Raw genomic sequence first — 16,546 nt, forward strand, 5'->3', positions numbered from 1 at the left:
GAACATATCACAGCAAATATACTGGAAAAATGTGTTGAAAAACTAGACTGGCGAATAAAAACAGAAAACCACAATTACCCTTTACCTAATAATACTAGAAAGAATGCAAAAGCTATGTGGATAATATCTAGCAGCTATTAACTAGCAGAGGCTAGTGATCACTTAGATTTCCTTTAGCCCAGCTGGACTTTATTAGTGTAAATATCATCCTTACATTTGCTAGGAGCCAGCCTTTTGACAACTACAACTAGTGCTAGAACTTAGAGGTAAGCTCATCCATTACAGTGCTACTTCTTAAGTCATTTCCTCTTAAAGTAACTTGCAGCCTCACAGCGCCATCTTGTGTTAACTTGCAGATGTAACTACAGACTTGCCATCACATGAAAACCTACTCCTTATCTAGCTTGGGGGGGAAAAAGAGAAACACAAAAGCTCAAACATCTTTTTGGAGCATTTTATTACTTTTTTGACAAATATATATGAAGGTTTTCCTATTAAGGAAACATTCTTTCAAAGATAACGTTTACAGCAAATTCATTCCTGCAAAGAGACAGAAAACATGGGAAATCATCAGAAGACATGATGGAACTAACCATTTCTATTTGTGCCCAGGAAAGGTAAGGGTGCAATTTAATAATAATTATAATGAATTCATGACAGCTATACAGAAGTCAATCAACACCAATGGGACATTTTTCAACATCTGTATTATCATGATACATGGGGTGAATTATTAGTTTTGCATCAAGGCACACAAGCATTGATAACATCTGTGGAGCATTGCTTTTTTTTGCCAAGACATTGGTCCCATTGGGTAGTACAACTGTACAAACTACAGAATAAAAAAACAAAACATAACATAGGGCTTGGTTTGCAGGATAACAACAAAAGGAAATCTCAAAGAATTTAGATCAATAATGTACACAGAAATATTGAGTTCAGAACTTGGGACCTCAATTAGGGCTGAGACATTAGTTCTTAAGTATGGTGGCGGTGACATCTCAAACGCATTGCTCAAAACTGCTAGCCGTGACGGAAGACCTGCGACTCTTACAGAGGATGTAGCTCAGTGAGGGATCGCTTTTCCTGCTGTATAAACTCATGTAAGCTTCTTTTTCCCTGCCTGAAGTTGCTCTCCCTCCTTGAAAACGGCAAGATGACCTGGAGTCTGAGGAGAGTTTCAATGTTACTGAAACTTCTGATCTGTGATGTCTTGAGTGTATCGAGCACAGTGGTTGGGAGATAGCCTGCCAGGGGATCCAACCATTTCTCCTTCCATGACTTCATCTCAGAGTGAAGAGAGACCTGATCTGGCAAGTCCTCCTTGTACAGGCGGAACACAAGCCCACTAAGAATGCTGGTTTCTACTTTGGACATTGCGTAAGGCACAATCTCCAGACACTTCAAGGTATCCAATACCTTTTCTGTGAAGAGGTCATCAATTTCTGCTATTGAGTGCTCTACAACTTTCATGCTTACTGATTCTTTGTAAAACTCACTCAATGGCTCGAGCAGCACCGAATGCAACATTGTCACATGGAGTTTAGAAGCCAGTGCAACAGCTTCCTCAAACCAGGCCCTGTGATGGGAGTCGATATCACTCTTCAGTTTACTGAGGGATGCTTTGACATCAGGCAAATTATTCACAGCAAGTAACATATCTAAGGGTTTACCTTGAAGAGACTGACTTAGCTTTCTAGTTACCCTCAAGATGTTCTTTTGCACCACTGTTGATAGGATGAACTCGAAGTTTCTGATTGCATCGAAGAACTGTGATGCTTGCTGCTGGTTTGAAGTACTTCCCTCCAATTTCAGCTCATTCAAACAGAGCATGACAGCTTCTAAAATCTCTACCATCACCTCATGCATGTCATGACTCTTCTCCCAGTTTTTGATGAGTTTGTCACTCAGCTCATTGCCCTTTCCTTCATCATGCTGGAACACGTGAATGATCATGTCTTCCAGTTTATTCTGCCGTTCTGCATCCTCCGTGAGCCAGTGTAGTATTTTACCCATGAGAACTGCTCCTTCCGCTACTTCTTCAGCAGGAGAGGATCTAGCCAGCCATACATTAAGAGACAACGCAGAACTGACAGTTCTTACAGCCTGGGGGTATTTGTTAGCTATAGCTAAACTTACGGCCTTCATCTGAGCTCCTACTTCACCAACGCTCAACAAGGCCTGTCCTCTACAATACTCCATGTTGAGGCCCCACTTCTGGGAGAGGGCAGTCTCAATGGCATCTGCAAGGACAGCTGGGTCTTCACCAAACGGGATGAAAGCCAAGGTTTCCTCACACTGGATGTCCTCTTTGTTTAAGTACCTGATGCACAAGGGCACATAGATCTCACCATCAATTTCAACAGCTTGCTCAGTTATAACTGTGAAGAACTGAGAGTCCCAGAGTTCCTTGAGGATCTGTTCACGCAGTTGTGGCTCATAGAAAGACACCGCTTTTCTTGGTCCTTGAGCGACCTCCAATGTCATTTCAGTGTCAGCCGATTTCACCTCCCCATCCAATTCTGGCTTCTCTGCTACACTGGAGGCATGCGATTCTGTTTGTGCTGCTGGTTTTACTTCAATGCCTCCTGATTAAGAATAAAAATAAATGTTAATGCCACACATACAAACTAGACACTGCCAATTTTCTTCCTCTCACAAATAGAATCAAATACATAGTGATACTTTTACATAGTTGCCATTAATACACTTACCACTATCCAACTTTTGTCTTTGTAGAGTTCCCATCACCTAAAAAATATGTGGCACTAATTAGAATGGCTGCAAAAAATGCTCTACTTTTTTATTCACATAACTATTTTGAAATTATTTAAATTTTTTACCTGTGAAAGACACGGACTGCTCTCTGGATCAACCTCCATACACTTCTCAATCACCTCTGGCAGTCTTTGCAGTGTTGTGCAGTGAGAGAGGAGCATCACATGATCTATTCTGTTGCCTTTGCTTACAGTGTTTTTAAACAGATCCCTCATAGAATTCAGAGTGGTCTTCATCAGGTCACACTCCATACTGACACTAGGAAGGACAGCTACTAGCCTCAGCAATAAGGTAACTGTTGGGTGGCTTTTCGACTCGGGATGGACTAGTGTTTCAGCGATGGATGTTGGAGGAGCAACATCCTGGTATTTCTCTCTCCATACAGTGGCCCAGGTGTTGATTTCCTGTTCTGCTGCTTCAGGCTCAGGAAGATCTGCAAGGTAGAGGCTGAATGGCTTGTCTGTCCACTCTGAGAGAATGGGATTGCAGGAGGGCAGCAATGACAGAACTGACAAGGCCTTTAGATGGCTGTCTGAGAAGCTGTACTTCATTTCATCAATGAGACTTCGGAGGAGAGGAACGCTGAGATTTTCTCGGTAATATATCTCCGGAGATTCATAGCTGTTGGCTTCCTCTGAGAAGCACACTTGTTCAGGAGCTACCTTGGTTGCTAGTTGGAACGCCTGCTCAAACCAAGTGGAGTGAACAGTGCTCACATTTTCTAACATTTTGTTAAGAGTCTCTATGATCGAGGGGATTTTTTCCACTTCACAGAGAATATCAGCAGGGTTTCCACAGCGGAAGACAGTGCTACAGTTACGAAGAGGAGCACAAGCATTCTTCAAAATCACAAGGGTGACAATGAAATCCATATTTCTCAGAGCGGTAGAGAGAACTTGTGCATGCATTGACTTGGAACCTATGGCACTAGAGCTAACAGCATCTAGGCAGCTGAGAATGCCCTCTAATGTGTCGGCGAGTATGTCAAAGAAGTCCTCTCTCTTTTTCCACCTCGAGCAACATGTTTCTGGCATTTCTTCCAGGGCCTCTCTCGGCATATTCAAAAGACCATCAACAGCCTGTGCAAGCTGTCCCTCCAGAAAAGGAGATTCATCAAAGAACAGCAGCAGATCTTCTGTGATGTCTAACATTTGTGCTACTGAAGGGCAAGGCACACTTCCTGCCAGCCAATGGGCAAGGCCGCAAGACTCACTGGGTGTTACAACAGAGAGTGGATAGCTCTTGAGGAAATCCAAAGACATTTTCTTCAGGCTTTGATAACCTGAGCCCAGGTGCATGAATGCTTGTCCACGACACTGAGACATTGGTAAGCCCCAGTCTTCAGTGAGAACCTTTGCAAGCTTATTTGCTTGTGTATCAACATGTGAGCTTTCATCAAATGGCAAGAAACCCATAAGCTCTACTTTTGGAGCAGATTCTCCAACATACCTGACAAAAACAGGTAGGTGCGTTTTGTCAGCAATTTTCACAGGTTTGTCTGTGATAAGTGAAAAGAATGGTGATTCCTGTATTTCCTTGAGTATGACATCTCTGATTCCATTTATGAGGAGGTTCATCATTTCATCATCACCTATACAAGGTGTGCACTTGCTCTGACTTCCAAACCAGTGGCACATGCTAAGCTCCTGGATGAAAAGCTCTCTCTCCTCTTCCAAGAGGTCAGAGACACTGCTATTCTTTTTACCCAGTAGTGCAGCCAGTCTGAATACAGTTGCCAAGCTCTGACGATTATCTCCTGCATGCCCATTCTCATCTGCTAGTTTCATGTCTTGGTCCTCAATCTTGGTGGGAGATTGCTGAATGTTAGGCTCTTCAAGTTCCTCTTTGACACAATCAACTAAATGCATCAGGGAGAAAAACAGACAACACAACAGTGGTTATGACAAACATTCGAACTATAGCAAAAATTACCTTTAATAACTTGGTATGGACATTATGTATTCATGTTTCTTAAGAATCATTAGTAAATATTTATATTAGTAATATTTAATAATCAACTATCATACCTTCCATATTATTTTCAGAGTTCCTAATCAAACTTTTGGCTTCCTTGTCCTGTGAAAATATAAAACCACGTAGATAAAAATTAGTCCAACATTCATACAATTAACAACAGTGAGAAAAAAGGAGAGTAAACTAAAATGAAACAGTCATTTTTATTAAAGAGTACATGCACGTACCAGACAGATACCCTCCAAGGCTTGTGGAGTAACCTTCAAACACTGGGTCACCATGTGGTCCAGGTCTCTGCTGAAGTCTGTGCCCACCTGCAGCATAGCCAAGCACGGGGACCTGTCTTTGGGATTTGTGTTTCTCAGGTACTCTTGGAACTTCTTGTGGCGCATTATAACACCACAGTCCTCCAGAGCTGTGCTGGGTAGGACAGACATAATCCTCAGCAGTGCATTGATGTTCCCAAAGTACTGCATGAGTGGCAGACGCAATGTGTGAAATATTGTGGCTGGTATGGTCACGGATGCAACTTTGGTCTTCCACGTTACTCTCCAACAGCACAGCTCTGTGAAGAAGTTGGCAGCATCAGGAAGATCACTGCTGTAGAGAGGAGGCTTTGACTTCAAGCTCTCAAACATGTAACTCACTGTGACTGAGCATGGAACTAGGGAGAGGAAGTTGAGAGCTTCTTTGTGGTCCTCTGAAAAATGATCCTTCACGGCATTGATAAGGTTATCTACTAGGGGGACACTTAAGTTGTCTCTGTAAAAACCGACTGGCTTAATCATGCCATCTCTTGGCAAAGCGTTTTCAGGCACTTCAATCTGTACTCTGAGACTCTGTGCCATTGCACAGGCCTCGTCAAACCAGTTCTGGTGAAACACCTTCATATTTGTTTTTACTCGGTTCAGAGTGGCCACAATACCACTGATTTGGCAAAGTTGGGATGCAGCACTGAAGTGGTCCTTCTGGAGACCTGCACTCAGCTCTCTGGTAAAGGAGGATGCATTCTTCAAGACCACCATAGCAATGATGAAATCGAATTCCATTACCTTGCGGAGGAGTGCACCAGCTTGCTCAGACACAAAGGATTTCCATCTCTGTGGGTTGTTTTTGATTTTCTCCAGACATTCAACCAGGGGCTCCAGCATCTGCACAAACACCTCATAAGAATCATGCTTCTCTTGCCAAAGGGCACAGAACTTCCCCTGTAACTCTTGGACCTTTTCATAGCTCTCTCTCAGACCAAAGGCTATTACATGGTCTAGTTGTTTTTGTAGAGTAGCACTGCTGCCAAAAAACATCAAAACCTCTTCAAAAGTATCCAGGGCTCTCTTAACAGCAGGCACCGGGATGGATTTTGACCACCAAGTGTTGAAAGAGTAGGAAGAGCAGTGTGTACTAATCGCAAGAGGATACTTCTCCTGGACTTTGCAGGCAAAGGCTTTCAACTTGTAGGAAACATCACCAGAGCCTAGGTATGCTTGACCTCTGCAGTTATTCAAGTCAAGACGCCACTCAACTGTTACTATTTCCAGTAGACGCTGTACCATGGCTTCACAATCAAGATCTGCCTCAAGGAATCCCATCAACTCCAATCGCATGACATCAAAACTGTCCACAAACCTAAGGAAAAGTGGAAGATAGTCTTTCTCCCCCAGCTTCACAACACAGTCAATGAACAAGGAAAAGAATGAACTCCCCACTTCCATGAGGATTCCCTCCCTGACAGCATTCTCACACACAGTGAGAACTTCTTTCATTTCAGATTTGGTCACGTACTCGACCTCTCCATCCTGAGCTGAGGCATCACTGTGCTGTCTGCTTTGACTGCTGTACGCAGCCGTCACTGCAGCCTGCAAAGCAGATTTAAGTGCTTCTCTGTCAGTCTCTGCACACTTCAACTCCACAAGCCTTTCAGCATCCATCTCTAGGTTTATGAGTTGTAATTCTTCTTCAGTGTCCTTTTCAGCATGGTTCCCATGGGATGCCACTGAAATGAGAGGTGGGAATAATCTTGTAAATGGAGTTTTCAGTTTAACACATTAGTAAATAAGCAAATCAGAAAGTGTGCAGATTGATGATTGCAAGTTTTTACAAAAATATTCAACTTGCTCAAGGTATTTCCACTCAAGTCCAATTGTCATTTAATTCTAAAACCTTTTTCAAATGTAAGTATCATTGTATATGCTGCCCATCTCCGTGTCTACAGCTCTATTTCAAGAACAATGTTCTCTAAAATGGTGTATTTCAGATTTTTTTTTAACAAGAATAGTCATGTGATTAACCAAAATGATTTCAAATGCTTCTCACCTTGGGGAGGCTTCTCCTTTGTGTCATCATCCTGTAAAAACACACACACACACACACACACACACACACACACACACACACACACACACACACACAAAGTATGATGTAAATCCAGAATAGATGTTTTATCACAAAAGAGGAAAATAAAATTTCAATAGTAGCCTTCTTATAAAAATCTACTCACAATTTGCAGCAACTGCAGGATGTCTGGATGCTTCTGGACATACGACTCCACCATTTGTTCGACATTGAAGTGCACATCTTGGTTAACATAGACATATGCCATGCTGCATTGTCTTTGGTCCTCTGGTGTGGCTCTCAGGTAGGAGTGGCACCGCTCCAGTACCATATGGTATTGGCCATACACATCTGCCTCTGCATTTACACACGGAACAGTGCCCAACACCCTCAGCAAGCTCTGAACATTTGGGTAAAACCCAATATCAGGAATCTTGAGTGTAGCAAACACTGTAGTTGGTAAGATCCTCCGTTTGCTCGCATGCCTCCACTTCACTTCCCAACAGCCAAGCTCCTCGTAGAATGTGTCTGGCCTTGCAAGGTTGTTCAAGTTGGCGTCTGCTACTTTATCCCTGCGAATGCTGAAATTGTGGTCAGCCATGTAAGATGGTACTAGTGACAGCCATCGGAGAATCCTCACCATCTCTGTGCTGAATACTCGCTTCACCTCTGCAACAAGATACTGCAAGATAGGTCGGCTCAGAGTTTCTCTGTAAAAGTCCTCCAGTGGTGTTTCAGTTGTGTCTCCTTGGTCCATCTCTGGTTTAGTGACCTCCACTCCTAGCTTCTTGGCTCTGCCAACTGCATCTGAAAACCATTTCCTGTGAAATATTGCAAGCTCCTGTTGGTATTTGCTTACTAGCTTTAAGGCATTGGAAATTGTGTACTGTAAGGTACTGCTGATGCTAATTATTCCCCTGAGACTTGAGTTGAGTATGCTCACACAACAGAGGGTGTTCTTCAGAACAACAAGTGAGATGATGAAATTGAAATTCTTCAAAACTGGCTTGAGCTTGGCCATCTGCTCAGCCGTATCTTCATCTACCTTTGAAATCATCTCATTGATGCAGTTCAGGAATGGCTCCAGAATATCTAACATGGTCTGGAAGGCATCTGTGCCATATTCCCAGTTCTCGCTGACGGCTGCCTTGATCCTGTCCGCTTCCCCCTTTAAATGCCCGTATGTCATCTGGATCTTTCCCTCCAATCTTTTCCACAGTTCTGGTGCTCTCCTGAGTAACGAGGCCACCTCCTCTACGGTGTCTGCAACATTTTGAATGGAGGGCACAGGCATGCAGCGAATAATCCATATGTTGAAGGCATATGGGTCACTTGGTGACAGAACTACTTGTGGAAACTCCTGCAGGATTCTGCAGGTAAGGTCTCGCATTTTCTGACACATACTGCCTGTGACCAGATAAGTCAGTCCTCTGCAGTGCTCCATCCTTAGTCCCCACTTGTTTCGCAACTCTGAGAGAAGCATGTAAAACAAATTCTCTGCATCCATGTCGCATGGTAAAAAACCAATGAGGTGCTTTTGTGGGAAGCCATCCACCGTGACAGACCTGATGAAAACTGGGATCTGCTCCTTTCCCTCTATACTTGTCACATCCTGAAGCAGAATGGAGAAAAAACGGGCCAGTCTGAGGCTGTTTTGAATCTCCTGCCGCATAAGGTCTTCGCTGAACTGGAGGACTTCTTTCTTGTCAATTTTCTCCACACAGATACGATTGAGAGCTTGCTGACCTCTTGCACCTCCAATTGGCTCATCAGTGTTGATGTTTGCACCATTGATGCTGAATCCAGTAACTGCCAGGATTTCCTTGAAATAGACTTTCAGAGTCTCTTTTGCTTTGGAGCTGGCTATGTCCTCTTGGGTTTGGTTATCTTTTGGCAGTTCAGGCGTTGCACTGTTTTCCCCTGATACTTCTCTTGTCTCCTCAGAGACTTCTGCTGCTGTGTTTTCTGATGAGAGAGAGGAAAAACCTGATTGAAAGGTTGCGATGATTCATTCAGTGAATACTTATAACAATGGCTAGTACATTTTAACACTGACTAAAGCTCAAGAGGCTTGAATAGGGGGATGTTTCAAGAATAAAGTGAACCAAGTACTGTACCTTTTGTTTTCTTCACAGAAGTAGGCTTCTCTTCCGACTGGATATATGAAAAGGAAAATTACAAATGAGCATTTTTAGTGTTTTAATGTCTGATGAAAAATGCTGAGTAATTTTAAACACTGAATGAAACACTTACAGGATCTCTAGCTCGTTTCCTGTTGCAGGCTGATTGATTATTCACAGGCATTGTAGAGTCAAATATTGTTGGAACAGCATCTTCCCTTAAGACACAACTGGAGGCGCTCTGAAAAACAAAAAGCAGTAGATCACACTTTCATGCTTATCCATGATATTCTGTGTGAAACACCCACCAAAAAGTTCACATCATATGATATGTAGATTAAGGAATCTATACACAGTATCATCTGGCATCACTGGGTACACAAGTGTTGAGTAACAAAATCATTATTGGCACTTTGATCATTTGTACAGATATTAAAAGAAGAACAATTTTTCATCAACAAACTGTCTAAACAACCAAAATACCAAAGAGTTTTTGTGGGGTTTTTTTAACAGGAAATGGCCATTTTTAAACATGCCCTGCATTCCAAATCACTTTTTTTGTATGTACAGCAACTATTTGTGTACAAAGTGCATATAATTACATGCAGTATGCATACAATCAGGAATTACTATTTCCCCATGACATTGCAACTTGAATATCTTGCACATACATCTAACACAAAAGATTGTGCAGAACAGCCAGAAAAACATGCTAGCTTGCATAGTGCAAAATATGACTTGATGCAGTAGGGCATCCTGGTAATTTTGGTGTACTACATTTGACATGCTAAATATTGGTAGTATGGGTACTGGAGCCAATCACTCACGAGTTCAACATGAATGTTTGTTTTGGGTCAATTTTACTCGTCCCAGTATTTTTTGTAGCTGTTTAGACTACAGTTAATTGTCATGTTTAATCTAGAGCTGCAATGTCCAAAAAATGTCAGAAAATAGTGAAAAATATCCATTGCAGTTTTTCAGAGTCCAACAATAAAACAAACAAAACAGCTCTGAGATCTGAGGATTCAGTCACTAGTGAGGTTTTACTGAATTGGCATCACGGTGACTGACTGAACGATAAAAGGCCTGTCATGATAAATATGTTATCAGCTCAACAAAGTCAGCAAAAATGACTGAGGTCATTTCAATATATTGTACAATGTTGCCTGTTGTGTTTAGCCAACATGATCCCAGAATGAACACCTGGGTTTTCCCTACCATTAGAAGCGCCTAAGCATTTCATCACAGAGCATAAGCCGACAGAACAGAAAAAACTCTTCTGAGACACATTTTGCTGTCATTTCTGGTCGCACTGCTTCTGTCCTGTCATTGTGTACTCTATGTGTCTGCATATCACCATTGGTGATGCTCAAGCAGCACGTGCAGTGACAACTGTATAATTCCAGCCAGAAAGTCTGTAAGATAAGTCCAAATGGTCTTGGACACTCCAGAGCTCCACTGTAGAAACATTTTGGATTTAAGCTGAATGTGTTGTATTATTATTATTATCATTATAATTATTGTGATATTACAGTACTTTATTAATATATCAGTGTCATTAAAAGGTCTTAAAATGACGATATTATTGTTTATTGCAATTATTTCTGGGACAATATATCAACAACAAAAGTAGTTAACATGACAGACCAAAATGATTGCATATATGCATTGCTAATAATAATGGCCAACACATTTGCCTCTTACCTGATGAGAGATCATAGAAGGCTCAAAGTGCTTTGCACAAAGTCTGTACAGTGTATGCAACTGCTCAGGAGGTTCTGATGCCAAGTCTTGGCGACAACAGTTGTTCAACCATTGTTTGCAGCTGAAAAATACAGGAGGAAAAAGGCATTAATTGTTGGAGTCACACTGCATGATAATCATCTTTCTTCTAAATATATTAAATACTAGCAACTGGACATTCGTTGTAGTCAGTTCCACAATACATACACTTCATTAAAAAAATATGAACATTTATTCAATTACTATTAAAATGGAACTTCTTTTTCTGATCTCAGAATACAACCTGGTTAGTGTGTGAAAAACAAAGGAAATTAAATGTTTTTTTCAAGTGCATTCAAACACACAGACAGAAAGACCTTATTATTACATTGGTCCAAACCAATGTAAAGTGAAACAATTTTAAAGCTGCTAGTTGTAATGTTGAAAGACTTCATCACTGACTGAATGCAAAAGCAAATACATTTTTAGACCAGCACTACCATCCATACACAACTCTGTTTGTGAGGGATGCTTTTTTTATGCTTATTGCATCAAAAGCATGGCGCGTGGTGCTGTTACGCTACAAGAGGTCATGTCTGCAACAATTACATGGACTTGATAGACCAACTGATAGGATTTTGCTTTATTTATCTGCATTTGTAATGCACAATCTTGCCTCAGTGTTGGTGAATAAAAAAGAATTAATAATGAAGTTGTGACTGAGTGCTGACTAAAGTCAAGTGTTGTACATGAGCTCTATCCTGTCACTCCATCTTTCATTATACCTTTACTTCTCTCTCTGTCAATATGCACAGATTTAATAAGATTCACATCTCTCAACTTAACACAATATTAGGTAGGTGCAAGTTTAAAAAAAGAGCACATGAAAAAAATAACATTCATGAATTATTTTGAGAGCCCGTGATTTAAGTGTGTCCTCTGGCTTGGTGGTTACATTTCCTGTTCGCAGATCCTTAACTGTGATACAGCCAGCTGTACTGCAGCTGTCATTCAATTACGACCCATAAATGAATTCTACCGATTTGTTTTCAAGCAAGATAACGCCTCTATGATTGCACAAATATACAGGAATCTCAGAGTGAAAACAGCGGCAGTCAAGAGGAAACAGCAGGATAAAGGGAGGCGCTAGACTGCTGTTTATTCACCTGTTAAATCTAACTACCTAAATATAAGTTTGGATTTATATGGTTCATGATGAATAATGATCAACTGCAAAATGACTGCGTAATTTACGCAATTTGGTAAACAATAGACACAGTAAGGTCAAATAGCACAAACAATGGGAGGCATTTTAGTTCAGCTAAGCTAACGTCAGTCCTACTAACGTTACCACACTATCGAGACGGTAGGTGTCGTGTAGCGATGGCGATTTAAATTACAGCACAAAAAGTTTTTAACTATGGTTTCCCTTGGTTTGTGGAATGACTGAAGGCATAATATAAACTGATAGAGCCAATATTGCAGCTCGGCGTCGGTTTTTGAGCTTGAATGACTGAACTGAGTGTATTTCACACGGACTTTTCTTTCAAGAGTAACGATAGTCTGCGCCATTTTCCACAGAGTTGTGTCACTGTTAGCCAACATGATGTTAAGCTAACGCCAGTGCTAACAGTGGACAGCTAACACATTCATTTTGCATGCTAAGTGGCTCATTTTAAAGCCACAGCTCAATGAAATAGGCACAACTCTTACCGCTCCGGGTCCAAAGGAAAGCTGAAAAGTGGAGTGGAGTTTTCCCCTTGCTGGTAATCACAGTTGGCTGCGGCGCAGCAGTCAGTCATTTTGGACTGCAATGTAGCTAGCTAGCTAGCTAGCAAGTTAGCTAGCTTAGCTGGCGGTTGCAAGCTGGCAAGCCTACTGTGAGAAAACCTGCAGGAGAGTCTACAGAGTCATGCCTCAGGCAAAGCCTGCAACGGACACCGTTGGGTTTCAATGTTATTTTCGCTTAATGTCTCTTTGGCAAACTAAGAATGTACTAATTCCATGCTTTCAAAAGTTGATGTTGCGTGGTGAGCCAAGAGTCGCCGAAAGCGTGTTATCCCATCAACCAGGAACTGGACTGTGTAGTACAAAATGTTCCCCAGCAGAGGGCAGAATGGCACCGTCAGGCTTGGCCAAAGAGTTTCAATGTCAAGATCATTCACATCCTTGTCCATAGAGTAAAGCAGGCATATGCCCCGAGAGCCCTGTATCAACTGGTTTCTTCAATATTTTTCTTGTGTAAGTATGACAATCTTATGTATGTATGTATGTTTGTATGTATGTGTGTGTGTGTGTGTGTGTGTTTACATAGCAGTTAGTGCCATAATAAAAATTAATATTAATAATTACAATTATTAAACTTCTTCTGATGTGCCCCCCTTTCACAGCCAGAAAAAGTTCCCACCCCCAAATTTTTAAATTTTTAATCAATCGTTAACAACAATTGAGCTTGGAACTGATTTAAAAAAAAATGGATTCACAAGCTGAATTTTAGTAAAATAAAGGTCAGCAGGATAGAATAAGCAAACTCTTGTTTGTTTATTTCCTTTACATATATCACATCCATTCATTCATTCATTCAGTTTTACTCTTTGCGTCTCCCCTGGTCTTCAGCGCCCCCTCTGAAGAGGCTCTGCGCCCTCCCATGGGGGCCCGCCCTCCAGTTTGGGAACCACTGGACGAATCAGTTATCCTGGAATAAATATCAATGTATTTTTCAATTTACTTATATATTAATGGCCTCTATATTTGGCTGATATAGAAACACCATAATCTGACTGTTAACACGACAACTGGTGTTTTCTTTAAAATGCTACACATGGCAACTATGGTTAAGATTTTGATGAGCATTCAATGCTTATATCAGACCCGATATTATACAAACATTAAACAGAAGCCTTTGATAAATATTTTAGCTCCCACACTTCCACCAATATCTTAAAATGCAGAACTTCTCTTGTTCTGACTTGATACTCTTTGATAAGGATGTGCAGCTTCCTCTTCATACTTTGAAAAGCAGATTTGGTTCATGATATTCCTACTGTTGCCCTCCATAGATCCTGGTCTTATACTAAAATCCTTTTGTCATCCACTGAATAGTATATGCTACCATGTGTTTTGGCAGAAAAGAACAATGTGTACACTGAGTAGAACCTCCAGTATATTAAGTAATTAGTGTGTGATGAAAGATGATATTAATACTATCTTATCTTTTGAGATACAAATACATTTACTGGTAACAGTATATCTGTTTCTGTCTTTAGGGGATAACATTTTATTAATATTAAGATTAAATATGCTATATAGGTAAGTTATTTGGTTGCCTTCTTACACTGACAGTTGAAAAACATACAGAAGATATCCTTAAGCAATCATGCAGTGAACAGGAGCATTTAAGTAATATGTAGCAGCCACTGGTTTAATTCAAGCCAAAAACACAAAGAAGAATGGTCTAAATTGTTTAATGGTTGTATTATACAAAACACAGTGAATGCATCCAAATTACATAAACAAATTTATTTAAAAAACTACAAGCACTCTACATATTTGCCATTTTTGGCTGCAGATGATTGGTTAAAAGGAGATTCCTTTTCATATTTAAGATAAAAGCTCCCCTCGCACACAAAAGTTAGAAGATTAGAGTAATCCCATTGGAGATCAACTTCCTAAAGAAAAGGGACAGCAACAATAAAGTATTCAACTCAAAAATGTGACTTTACCTTAGTAAATGGTAGAGAAGGAAACATAGCTGGAAACGCATTTTAATTGTCCACTGCAGCAAACAGTGTAGGTAGGCCAAATGGTTTTAGTCTTCAATCATATCAAATTTCAGTAACACCAAACAGTGCAGTGGAAATTGGAGTCTCAGTAGAGACGGTGACAGTGACTAGGCTGTTTAGTCAGAAGCAAACACTCCATTCATCGCCATGATACCTAAAGTGCTAGATAAATAGCCATTGCCACTAGCAGGGGTGTTGCTTAGAACTGAGGGCGTTATTCATGAAAGGAATACTTTCAAAGCAACTCAAACAGATTTTGCCACTTAGTGATTCATTCTCAGAACAAAATATACAGATATTTTAAGTACTGCCTGAGTTGTGTCAATTGGCCGTTATATCCATTTTACACCAGCCAGTCAGTCCTACTCATTCCACTGAAAAAAACACAATTTGGAATTTTGTAGGGCTGGGTATCATTAAAAAAATGTGATACCAGTACAAATACCAGTACTCTTATAGTGATACCAATACCAAATATAGTACTTCATTTGGTACCATTTTTTGAAGGTTCTTTTTAATGAAGAACGCTTGTGTTGATTGGCTGCAAGCAAAACCATGTCAATAGTCTTTTTTTTTCGGATCTGGGTACCAAAAGGATTGAATGCATGTCTCGTTTGACTGGAGAAGTTCTGATACTACTTAGTACTGAGTAATTTTAATGGATACCTTATAGTTATAGTACCTATACCCAGCCCTAGTATATTGAGTTTGTAACAGAGCTTGTATCAGAACAGGGTTAAGATAAATAGAATATAAGAATAAATTTAGAATGATGACCACAAAATGTTATTTAACAAAGATACTATCTCTTTATTAACACATTCAGGGAGAGATAGTCAACTTTTCTTCTTATCCAAAGCAAATGTCAACAGAACATTGGATGACAGAGTAAAACACTTTAACAAGGCTTACATGAGTGTTGACTCCCACTATGCAACTTATTTTAATAATGGACTGAAGGAATGGACTTTGGTAGCTGGAATCAGGGCTCATATCCACCCTGGGAAGCTTACAGCGGTCAGTACTGGCTCCCCAAAACAATAACATGAAAACAGCATGAGGGGCAAGCACAAGACAAACAAAATTACTGTCTGGTATTCATTACTCACATAATGACTCTCTGCAGTCCAGCTTATTCTACTTAAAAACAACAACAACAACAATAACAACAACAAAACATAAAATAAAATTAAAAAAGCCCAAAAAAGATGCTACCTCAGATTGACGTTGAGATAGTAAAAAAAAAAAAAAAAAAAAAACTAACTAAAGGAGGATGCTTATCTCATCATGATAAGTTTGCATAACTGATTAGCAAAGCTGTGGCTCATCTGTCCGCAAGCTTAACTACAGCCAAATTTCCATGGCACGGTATGACTTGACTCAACTTGCTTTTTCTTCTTTTTTTTTTTTGGTATCATCTCTGTCAAGGTTCCAAGAGAGCTGAGCTGGTGCTAAAAGGTGACATGAAAACATTTCAGACCACTGATTGGTTGTGCAACACAGGACGTCTTGCACAAACATGGCATTTTTAAACAGCCAAACTACCATCAATTTTTTATTTAATCAAAAATGGCAGCCCGCTAAACAACACTGTGGTCTATTAAACTGCAAACGTATCAAGAACACTATAAGAGTAGCAAAGCCTCTTTTTGTGTGCGTAGCGAATGTGTGGTTGATGAAGCACAGAGTGGCTGTGAATGCAGCAGAGGAAAAGCACTGAAGTTGACAGTGTGGCAGTAAATGTACAATGTACGTTACAGTTTTTGTCAGTGAATAAAAGATGCACGTTCTCAAGAACAAAGCACCCAGTGTTGTTTCCCAATGGCTGTAATGTATGAC

General features: G+C 40.5%; 1 protein-coding gene across 1 annotated transcript; it reads right to left on the reverse strand.

The window, feature by feature from the left end:
* Positions 1-440: 440 nt before the first annotated feature.
* On the reverse strand, positions 441-13,001 carry LOC146318578 (uncharacterized). The gene is made up of 11 exons (XM_084730551.1): positions 12,639-13,001; positions 10,908-11,028; positions 9,337-9,444; positions 9,201-9,237; positions 7,250-9,048; positions 7,066-7,096; positions 4,980-6,745; positions 4,806-4,854; positions 2,844-4,636; positions 2,715-2,751; positions 441-2,588 (listed from the first exon to the last, which is right to left on the reverse strand). Exons 1-11 carry the CDS (start codon positions 12,725-12,727, stop codon positions 1,051-1,053), a joined length of 7,368 nt encoding a protein of 2,455 aa, XP_084586677.1. The 5' UTR covers positions 12,728-13,001; the 3' UTR covers positions 441-1,050.
* Between the last annotated feature and the right edge of the window lie 3,545 nt (positions 13,002-16,546).

Source organism: Lutjanus erythropterus, chromosome 11 (genome assembly GCF_056507025.1).
Source record: "Lutjanus erythropterus isolate fLutEry1 chromosome 11, fLutEry1.hap2, whole genome shotgun sequence".
In the NCBI taxonomy this organism is placed as follows: Eukaryota; Metazoa; Chordata; class Actinopteri; order Lutjaniformes; family Lutjanidae; genus Lutjanus; species Lutjanus erythropterus.